The sequence below is a fragment of the Bombus fervidus genome, chromosome 1 (assembly GCF_041682495.2).
Source record: "Bombus fervidus isolate BK054 chromosome 1, iyBomFerv1, whole genome shotgun sequence".
Classification (NCBI taxonomy): Eukaryota; Metazoa; Arthropoda; class Insecta; order Hymenoptera; family Apidae; genus Bombus; species Bombus fervidus.
The window spans coordinates 22,534,501-22,546,532 of record NC_091517.1 but is presented as its reverse complement, the minus strand read 5'-3'; the positions used below and the strand labels follow the sequence as shown (position 1 = coordinate 22,546,532).

The window sequence follows — 12,032 nt, the reverse complement described above, 5'->3', positions numbered from 1 at the left end:
TTCGCTTTGTCTACGTTACTCTCGTACCAGCTTTCTGGAAACTAGACGGTGGCTAAGCTTCTTTGACGGGTCGGCTATAGTTTTTATACAGAATTTTACATCAAAGTGGCGAGCATCTTAAAAAAAAAAAAAAAAAAAAAGAAAGAGGAAGAATGAAAGAAAGGAATGTGAACCATTGTGATATCTCTTTTGTTAGTTCGCTGGAATATATATTTTAAATACTCAATCTGTCAAGTATCGTGGGTATAAACATACGGGGTGTTCCATCGATGTTTTTTTATTTCAAATATCTCTGTTATTTTGAATAACAAACGAATATTTATGAAAGCTGTGTAGATAGAAGAAAGACATAACAATGCTATCAGGTGTCGATATTTCTTTATAGCAAGAGACGGTGATGACGGTTAAATCGAATGTTCGATTTGTTATAATCAAATTTAATAAAATACCGAATTAGGTGAAAGATGTATAACATAGAATGACTTTAATAATTATATTTCATAGAATAGTAAGTTCGGCATATAAAGCTATTATTAAGGTACTTCGTTTATTTTAGACTTTACCGCATTCGAGTTTCTATTAATGAAATTGATTATTCATAGTCGACACTATTTTACTAATCATGAATTAAACCAAGTCCACAATTCTGAATGGGTTTTCCCGTTTCACTATGCTATTGTTTTCCCTGTTGGGCAGACTGGTCAATGCTCTGGAAGTCATCCAATCTAGCATAAGCAAACAAGTCTACTTACAAACTTTGCTTTACTCACACAGAGTATGTATGAAGATACGATTTGTAAACAAAAACTCCATCAATCTTTGCAAATTAACTCCCACAATTAACCAACTCGGTAACTTCTAATTTGTCCAAGAATAATAGTTGGCGTCCTCGATTAAAGAGAGTGCTCTTTGTGCATGTCATGATCGTTCGTGGCTGCGATTATTTTCTCTAAATAATCGACATATATATATATTAGTTCTGTCTGGCAATTACGATACATTTGACGATAAAAGTAACAGGTGTACGTTAAAAATTTGCGATAGTCGCTCGTACGTCGATTTCCATTACTCTTTCAGTTTTCCGCTTCAATTAATTTTTTGTATTATTTGTTATTTATATCTGCGAAGAGACTGCAGTATCTAGCTTAAAACTCTAGAAACAAAAAAACTGAAGAATATAGTAATATGAATTTGAACTCGGACAAACTTCGCAACACTACGAAATACTTTGATTAAAAATTTTTGATTAAAATTCTCCTAGAATATTTGCATTTTATTTCACTTCCGTACCGTTCCTTTGATATTACAGTGCCAGGGTATTAAATACGTTCCCACTAGTTACATTTCTTCTATAAATAATTCTGAAATTACGTATGAATATTTAAGTATCGTTTGATTTACGTAGCGATTCTGTCCGATTTCGTGATTTCAGACTCGATTTAGTACTAACGGGACTTTTTTTTCGTGCTTTTGGTATTGCATATTGGATTTCAATTGCATCTGGCTAGACGCCAACCTGTGTAGATATCAAATGACATCATGTACGGGGAAGGACGGTATTTTTAAGTGGTTCAAAGTAATTAATTTGGAAAGAAAAGATAATTAAGTGATATGCACCTGTTGGTTGTAGCCGGTGTCCGCTGGTCACGAACTTTGAATGCGTAGTCGTGACAGTAGCTCGAGCATGCACCGACTGTTTTAAATTATTATTTTCCCGCGAGGTCATCGGTGTTGCTTTACCAAGATTTCCGCAACATGTATGAATTTTCATGCACTGTTAAAGCTAACGCAACGATATTTCGTTTATATTTTCCACTTTTAAATCGATATTGTTTTCGTTTCACTCATACGTTTGGTATCAGTTAACCGTAAGCTGTTGAATTATTGATAGGCTGAAAAACCGTATGTTTTTTTCGCTAAACTTTGCAACAACAATAAAAAAAAAAAAAAAAAAAAATGAGAGAAGAAAACGGAATATCAACGATACAGGGCAAATTACGAAACTATAAAACGTAATTAATTTGTACTTAAGCGAACATGCTAACCTTTTTTTCCCTTCGTCGCTTTACGTGCGTGCGTTCTTTCCTGAAACGACCTCTGCATACATGTTTAACGTTAAAAAATTTAGTACTAGAAACGAATCGATACGAGCCGAATGGAACCTCCATCGTCAACTCCGTGCTTTCATGCGCTTGGGAAATTATGATTTCCCGGAATCGTAACACTTCCGTGCGTCCCATTTGACCTATTACGTTAGCTAAAGAGAGTATTACATGTAACTTCTCCTGGCAATTGTGTTAACGTGGAAAAATTAGTACCGAGATTCTTCCCTGATTCAAATCTTTTTGCTAAAATGTATGTATGACGTTATATTAATGAACCGTGTGAAACCGCAACTGCAGCTGTTTCGATCGTTCTGTCGCTACAGAAGCAATTTTCTTATCAAGCGGCTTCCATCTTTCAAAGTTACAATCTTCTCGATATGCAGGTTGCCGTTAAAAGTAAGTGGGAACTGGTGTAAATGAGATATCAAAGAGTTTAGTAAACGATTATTTATAGAGATATAATAATTACTTTGTGTTACAAAATATCTGCAAATCTGTCCTAGAAATATCAAAATAGAAATATGACGAGTCTCATCATTCTCGTCTGTTTTTCCTATTTTGGGTGTATATGTAGGGGAATCGAGGTTTATCTCTGAGCAAGTGAGTTGAGAAATTCTATTTACGCAAGTAGCTGTAACAGACATCTAAATTGTGTCTGCTTGCGTTAAGTTTCAAATACACTTTCTACTATATTTAAAATTTTAACGCAAGCCTAATCCAACTTTCTCGTTTACTCTTTGAGAACAAAAGGTCCTATAGAAAGTCCTGTATTCTGTTCACTTGTCCGATATTTACGATATTTATTGGACATTTAAAAGCGTGAACATTTACTGAAAACATATGATAAACGTTAAACGTGATCCCATTGAATACCGAGACTTATTAACATTGTAAATGCTTGGCTGCTCAGTGCTTTTGTAATCTCTGCAAAATATAATACTTGTATTTAAATATCTTTTTTATGTACATATATTTTCAGATGTGATTCCAATTTTATCAATATAATTATGCCAATCCAATCTCCTATAACGCATACGATACATTCACAGAAAATGTCTACAAATATTTAAACACCTTCTTGAGCCTCTTCTCTACGAGTCGTTTTTTAAAAACACCCAGTATATCATATATATACACACCGAAACAACCGCGCAATCGATGTTTCTGGGTAGCCAGCTTTTTCACCCCTGGAATGGTAGAAGAATCCATTCCCTGCTCGCGAAGCGTTAACAAGAACACTTTTTCGCATGACAGAATAAATGCGGCTGATTATCGTCCTACGGACAGTTCGGATTACACGTCGCGTGGCTGTGTACGCTCCTAACGACGCTTGCGTGTGTACTACGGCAACTTTGGTGAAGCCATTCTTGTGTCTTGCAGTTAACCTTAGGCCAGTTATTCGTTCGTATAGGTTCCAGCTCATTGTCTGGCATTTATTAGTACAGGTCATTGCTTTAAATCTCCGTTGGTTCGTTAAAATCTTGCCTCTGTACGCCGATGAGCACGCACACTTACGGAAAGGAGCACGAACCCATGGCACGTTAGCCTCGTAAGCTTGCGCGAGTCAGGATACGTATACGGGTCACTTCGTGACCTTTTCATTAGGACCGTTAAAAAAAGATTAGCGTCGGTGCGACGTTATCTATATACTTGAATCCTTATTTACATTGGAGAAGTTTGCGAACACTCGATCTTTCATTCATCTGCTTTATTGTATTTGATAGGGGCAGGGGGCAAGGAGCGAGAAGATTTAATTTAGAAATAATAATTCACGAAATAAAGATTAGAAGATAAAAGAGAGACACGCTATGTATACAAAGTGCATTGTTCGATTACTACAAATGCTTCCACGATCATTGATGAAATGTCTAGAGGGATTGTGCAAGGAGGATTATATTAAAAAGGTCAATAAATTATATATTTATTCTAGGTTTATTTATAATTTTATGGGCCATTTGGTACTTTATCCGTGTCAGGAATTCCATGTTAGCTTAATAATCTTCCCAAAAGTTAATTTTGGACTCTTCGTATCATGGATTAAATCATTTGCCTTTTCTAAACGAAATTTAAAAGGTATTGCTTATAATTTATGATACTCTAGTGGACTATAAATTCAAGTAGCTTTATTTATTTGTAATAAAAGATTCCCGATTTTTAATTTTGAGTTTAACTCTATTTATATCGACGATAGATAATGAAAGAGTTAGAAACTTCGCATATACAGTGTTTTTAGTCCATAACAATTGGGTGTAATTCCAATCGATATTATAATCTACGCGTGAATAATACCTGGATTGTTTGACCTAGACGTCTCTCTGAATCTGATTAAGTCCAATCGGGGTGGCGCGGCGCGGTGTTGCTACTGTTCAATATGTTGTACGGTGAAACAACAATGTAGGAATAGCCTCCTATCAATGCAACGCTGTGTTCTCGTGTTCAGCTTTACGGGTTTCCAGTCAAAACTCTAACTCACGTATTTCCATCAAAAACACATTATTTGTACCGTAGAATTTGTTTGAAATATCATCTCGATGGCCAACACATATACAGCAACACGATATCTAATAATATAACTTAAAATATTAGATTTTTATGGATCGATTCGAAAGATGGAGTGATGTCACCATGATTGAACGGCAAGCATGGTAGTTAAAGATTCAGTTTGCAAAGTTAGTTGTTTCAAGTATAGTACACGTAATATAATCTCGATAATCTTAAAGCAAGAGTTGGCTGTGTCGTTCGGCGACTATTACGTTTTAGCTTTCTATCTTATTTGTAGCTAATTTTCAACAGGTAGGAAGAGAAGCCAGGAATTCCAAGTTTTACGCCTACTGTATGTGGTATGCATACAATGTTGCTAGTGACAAGAACACGAAACTATATATGTGTCTAGATAACATCGATGTTAGTATAGAGCGTAGGCTTTTGTGTAGGTGTTCTTTAGAGTTCAATCAGAGATCACTTTCGTCGTAAATCAACATTGATAGTGTCCTAAATGAATTATAAATACTAATTGGCCATTATATTATCGACTGCGTAATTCTGGGAAAATATATGTATAATTAATTTTCAATTTAAAGGAAAAGTATATGTGTTGCCATAATATAACGATATTCGAAATTAAGATCCATTAATCATCAAATACCAGATTTATAATTAACAGCGATATATATATATCATGGAAAAAAGTAACGTGAAATAAAAAAAAGTATATCACACACCGGCAGCCAATTCTATGCATACTAAAAACAGCAGAGGAGCAGAAACTCGGCAGCAATTATCGCATTCGAGCGAACGGTACTCAAATATCTACTCGAACAAGGAAATTCCCTTTCTGAAGCTCGTTATGACGTAGAGAATTAATTATTTTTGAGATTCCAAGAAGCACGATAATAAGTCTTTCACGGTATTGTCTCCGCTGTATTCTGAGTGCCGATTTAAATGCTATAATAGAATGCGCTGCTACGTAAAAAAAAAGTAATTTTGATAGCTTTGATGTCGAAGCACAAAGCACTCAAACATCTGGAGGAAATCTTTACGATCTAGTGAAACTGTATTTGTTAGAATTGGTTGTTGGACAAGATTGATTATATAATCTGGAACGATAGCTGTTTTTGTGAGTCTAAATTTAATGTTCTTGTCATATCTAGTTATGTATTACACGATTCATCGTATTTTGAATAATATACAATCGGTTTAATATAATTCTTGATTAATACTCAATATATTATAAAAATTTGCAAGCTCTTTTATCCATACTTAGAGCGTTTCAAGGTATGTGTAAGAAACGTATTTTTAAAGTTTACACATATCACATAACGCATAGGTGTCTACGTAAAGTCTACGTATATCATTGCAAAGATGAGAATAGAATTTTTCGTATAATCAATTACATGTAGTCAGTTTAAATACGATAATATTTAGTGTAATGTTTTCAAATGTCATCTTTGATGTTGTCGTAACTAGATATTAATATTCATATTCTTTCTCTTTTCTGTAATGTGATATACAAAATGCGTTTCATTGCTCATCTCTCAATAATAATAACAATTACATATACAATTGAATTTTATTGATCGAATAAACTCACCATTGTATATTTCAATATTCATATTTTCACAATCGCACTATTACCCTGTTATAAGCCGCATATTATTTTCATTATGAATCTTTCGATCATTTTCACACGGCGTCAGCAGCCAGTTAGTCGGACAACGCTGCTTTTCTTTCAACCGTTCGATGTAAGATCAATCGGTCAAATACAGGTTTTATAATATCATTACCGACGCTTTTCTCCGGAAGAAATTGAATTCTCTTCTCGTTTTCGAATAGTCGGATCTAATAACGTCTGGACGTGCGTGTGTGCAATTGTACAAGTGTGCACAGCCCTATCTGTCTACGCGTTCGGTAAATGCATATATGGAAGCCGTTTCAAGGCAGGCTCATTGTCGTTGAAGTGTCACACGTGAATTGCGGCGAATTGATTTATTCATAGATAGCGGATGCTCAATGGAAAATCGTGGAACGTCGAAATCGAATTCACCAGCCATCGGCTTCAATTTCCGTGTATATGTGTCTTCGGGATGCATTTAAAAGTGGCTGCCTATTTTTGTGACCAAGCCGGGCTTCCCAACGAGTTTCCATGGAATCGAAGATCCAAAGATGCAATGATGTTTCAGCGTTTCAGTTAGAGAGTATAAATCCAGGATTAATTCGAAGAATAGAGTTCTGCAGATTTCGTACATTTAGTATCGTTTGTCCTACAAATTAAATAGTCGTCGAACATAAATTCATATTATATTAATTTGTCACGACAAAAGTATAATTTGATGAAATCCTAGCGGTTCGACGTATCGACCGATGACCAGCTGTACTCTGTTCTTTTTTGTATAATATGCACGAATTTGTTGGAGTGGACATATTCTGTAATTCGAAAAAAGCAGTATGCAATTCGATTTGACGTTATGGTAAGAAGATAAATATCTGCTTCGAATCCGATGAGAATCACTCTTCTAATTACTGATAATTCTGCGTGTAAAAGAAGATTAGATACTTCTCGAGTTATTACGTTGATTCTACGGCATGTTCTTCTACTATAAGTTTAGTTATAATAAAATTGTTTGTATGATCAGTATTTTACGATAATGTAGAGCAACAACAATGTCCTTTTCTAAGCTAACTTATGAAAGCTGTTATTTAATGTATCACAAAGGTTTTCGTGCTTCGAGCGATAATAAAATCATTAATTGAGCATGAATAAAAAAATGAAACTAATTGATAGGCAATGAATTCGAAATGATCATAAAATGACACAAAAGTCCTCGTAGAAACATATATATACTCTTTTCAAGGAGTGTCGTTTCCTATCTTCGTCGAACGATCTTGGCCTTAGGGTAGAATGGAATTAACCATTGACTCGCTTGCGTTAAGACAAATAAGTGGAATAACCTACTTTCGTTTTAATTATTCCGAACGTCCAACTGCGTGCATATTTACGTATGCTTTTAATCGAACCAGCGTGCTTTAATTCCATTTATGCACATGCTCGCACGCTCACACAGTTGATACGTTGATTTAGCGAAATTAAGTGACCCACGAGAACTGTTAATATTATCTTTTACCGGTATCGCGTAAACAATCATTCGGAATCAATCGGTACCTTTGATTTATGACCTATTTTCTTCTTTTCTGTTGCAGTGAAGAAGGCGCGGTTCGTCTGCGAGGAAGGTTTGTATCCTGTGAAAACGGGAAGAAGAGTCTAATTGGGATCCAAACTTGAAGTTGTTCTAAAATGAGCCTTAAAGACTTGCACGAGCGTGGCGCAAATAGGTACCTACACATGCAAATTGCAAGCGATCAACGTTCACCGTGGGACGATTGTTTCGAAAATTGAGATAGAAGCGATACTATCCGCGAAATGAAGTCTTTACTCACGCTCCAGTTTTAAGGTTCGGGCAAAATTTGTTGCACTCCGATTGGAACGCTTCCAAGCTAAAGGTTATGCGATTCCTCAACCGGAATATCGCGATGTTCTGTTCATGCCGAAATAATTTTTCCGCGGTATCGACGTGCAGATCCTTCGCGACAACGCGACGTTACGCGATTGCCAGTTTCTCAAAATCTTCCCCTTTTTTATTTTTACCGATGTTTGCCTCAGTTTGTTTTCGAACATTCAAATAAGCTATGCTCCAATCCATGAGAAGACTCCAGTTACATCAAACGATCAGATGCCTCGTAACTACCGACCGACTTAGTTCTACTTAGATCGAAAACTTAAATCGCTCTCTACGTATTTCGCGAAGGAACGTGTCCTTGATCTTTCTTCGATAGCTGCATTCGCTCATTAGTATCGTTTGTTCGCAAAAACGATTTGGTTTGCGACAAACCTAATGTTGCAGGGAAACGTTTGGAACGAATTATTAGAATCGTTAACGATGGAGATGTGTATCATAAAGGATTTCTTGGTGTTGGTGAAAATACTCGAGAACAACGTTGGAAATATGCAAAAATTTGTTATTCATCGCCCTAAATCGTTCCATTTACTGTTTTAGAATGTCACGAATGTCACGCGGTATCACAGTGAAACGGTTTATATCGGGCGTAGAATTTATTCTTTATTTTAAGGCGACGATCTTATTGCTAGTCATGAATGATCGTGATTTTTGTCGTATCGCGGCGTTATTTAAAGCGAGACAATTTCTAGGAACAACAGCGATCTTTGCACATATATGCTGTTAACGCGTTTAAACTTTTCAGATCGTAGTAATTTCCTGTTTCGTCTAGCCAGTTTACCGGCTCTCGTGTTTCATAGCATTCTCTCGTTAGTTATAGGCAAAAGCCTCGAGACTTTGAGTAACTTCGCATTCATATTGCGCGTCTTTTTACGTTAGGTTACGTGTGTTACCACATATAGCCTGAGACTAGTAGAATCATTGTTTTTCATGTAGATAATGTTGTGTATAGAAACGCAACGTTTATGGATAATTTTAATTGCGGAGTTCTCTTGCAAAATTGGATTAATACTATTGGAAAAATTGTACAAGTCACGATGAATTGTCTTGCACAACAGTAACAAGCTTGATAATAAAACGTATAAAATTCTAAAAGTAAATTTTACAGCTAAATTGCAAATCGCTTAAAGTTATAAAATTATCAAAGTTTCAACTTACTAATTGTTAATTTTCTAGTATTATTAATTGGTAAATTACTGTGCCAGAGAGGCCTGCACGGATCAGGGTTACCAGAGTTAACGTTTCAGTGTGAAAAGCTCTTGATTTGTTGTTCATAAAATCATACGAAGAAAATTATTCGTGTGAGCATTTGTGTGACCAATTCCTATCGTTAGACAGGTACTGCGTCGATTGTCAGTTTCTTTTGTTTCACACACTTCTGACGAGACATAACAACGATTCTGCTACATAAACTCACTCATATTTTCATGATATATTATTTGCCGAGTCTCTAACATAATTTAGCTTAAACAATATGGCAATAACAAAGTTACCAAGATTTCAGAACCACAGATGTACATAACTGAACCTTTACTATCAGAATTCACTTGACATTCCACGAGTAACTGGGAGCCAAGGTTTCTCTATCCCACGGGACTACCTAATTCCGCAGTCCTATTGCCGCAAGAGTTCTCTTAATCCGAAGAACCACTTAATTCCAGGGTTCAGTCACACGAAAGGTCCATTTTTGACCATAGAGCTCGTTTAACCAAGGTTTTTATACTTTTTGGAACCACGTAGCTTTTTGAGGCTGCTAGTTTTTGCAATCTATTTGATGATTCTTACAAGTTCTTGGTAGAATTCGTTTGATTATAGAGTTCATTTGACCTGAGAGCTCACCTGGCGCCAAAAATTTCGATTCCATAAATAACTTCGTCGCACAATTTGCTTGTACCAGCTCCGAGGATCTTTAAAGCGACAATCATTCTGAATTCGAATAGTCACATACCTGAGTAAGGCTTTGGGTCCAAATTGATCCTAAGACTCGTGGTCGCTGCCATAGACGATAAACGGGCTGTACGGAAGTTATCTGTGAAACCAAGATGTTTTGATAATCTGCCTGTATAAGTAAGTCCTGGCACTATGCGGTTCCTGGTGTTAGGTGGACATTTTTGAGTCAAGCGGTACGCGACGCTATGTGGTTTCCTGGAGTAAGTGGATTCCGGCATCGTGTGGCAAGTAGGGCTAACGGCTTGAACTTTGAACGACTTTAAACGATAGACACTCTGTAGTCTATGGTGTCGTATAATCGCTAATACCAAAGCGTCAGGCGATAAGTAGCGTATATAGTTTGCAGCGTTAGACAGATTCTCCAGCTAAGTGAATCTTGGTACTTCGTGAGCTGCAAATCCTTAGAATTTCTACAATTCGTTTATTACACGCTCTAATTGCTTATTGTATATCTTATGAATTTACAATTATCTATGTGGCACATCTTATATCTCAACGAAGAAGTTATCTGCGTTCCGTTTTGTAGATTCTTGTCTTTATCCAATATCTTCGAACAAATTTGCACGAATCTACAGCCATTCGAATCTTGTTTCTCTTATCTGAATGATTTGACATCAGACTTCGAGATTCCAATAAAATCTTCTTTTGTTCATCTTGCCATTGACTAAACTCGCTAAATTTAGTTATCAGCTCTTACAAGCTCATTGCACCGAATTCTCCTTCAGGTCGACTATTTTGTACATTTCCAATATTAATATCGCCAAATAGTTAATGTCGATTCGTATATATATATAACTTTAGTTAATTATAGTTAGTTTGAAAATTTGCTTCTAGTTATTGAATATTAAAGTCGTCGATTGAATTTTTAAATAGTCGGGCAAATCCGGCTAGCGCTGGTTATTCGCTGCAGCGATGAGAACGACCTGAAGCTATGCTAATATCGCTAATGTATGCGCGTACTTAAATAAACGAATGCAAGAGCTTTTTGTACCGAAGTAACCTCGCGTTTACTTCGATGTACGAACACGTGAACGAGGAATTGTTTAGAAGGTTCTGATAACAGGCAATATATCATGCAAATCAGAGTGAAACGTTCTTCCTGGTGTATCGCTGGAAATGCGATCATTTCAGATGAAATAAGACTCCAACAAGAATTTCAATTATGCAAACCGGTTCAGGCTTGCGCTCGTGTGTCCCACTTAAACGACAGCCTCCGTTGTTGTTATTAATAACTCGTTTTACGGCAATTACATTAACCGTAATTAAATATTCATCGATAATGGAAATTGTCTCGCTTTATGAATCAATAAAAATATACTGCGACACAAGCAGTATCGTAAGCAAGGGAATTGCACATCGACATCAAAATTCCATCTATTTCTCCATACGTAATCTCTCCATTCGAAGAAATTTTTCATTCTACCAAGAAATTAATAGAATGTTTCGATTATTTTGATAATTATTTCAACTTTCTAGCTAGACGATCCATATGCTACCTCGTTTATCACATTGTCTTTCAGTTCGTTCATTTCTTTTTCTACACGGTCGTATAATTTTTAATTCTCGATAATAATAATTAAATCTCGAGCGTTTTTGGACGAGTTAATTCGTCAATCCTGAGTATCGATCCGCGCGTGGCTTCGTTGATTCGATCGCTGTGATACAAACTTCAATCGGTAGGAACAATTTCGTTGTAACAAAATATCTAGTCAGTCTAGTTGAAACACCCATCGAATATCGTAAAACGGATTTTTTTCACGAGTTATCGAGAGCTTGCAGCCGGAATGTATACTCGTGCACAGACGACGGAGTCGAAAGCTTATAGAGCTTTACGGTTCGTCTGCACCGTTTTCCAGGCACGCAGATGGGTCGACAGACTATCCGTATCTTTGGTAAATTGAGAAACGATCGGGCTTTCTTCGAAAGAACGTTACGATTCTATGTATTTGCGTGTCTCTGATCTTTT

At 36.2% G+C, this 12,032-nt stretch overlaps 1 protein-coding gene across 7 annotated transcripts in view; it reads left to right on the top strand.

The window, feature by feature from the left end:
- The window catches only part of Unc-13 (unc-13), a 375,091-nt gene that overhangs the window by 18,329 nt on the left and 344,730 nt on the right, over positions 1 to 12,032 (top strand). For all 7 annotated transcript variants that reach the window (XM_072009894.1, XM_072009885.1, XM_072009890.1 and 4 more), the window contains exon 2: positions 7,803 to 7,832. In XM_072009894.1, coding sequence (XP_071865995.1) covers positions 7,803 to 7,832 — 30 coding nt within the window. The remainder of the gene's footprint in view (positions 1 to 7,802; positions 7,833 to 12,032) is intronic.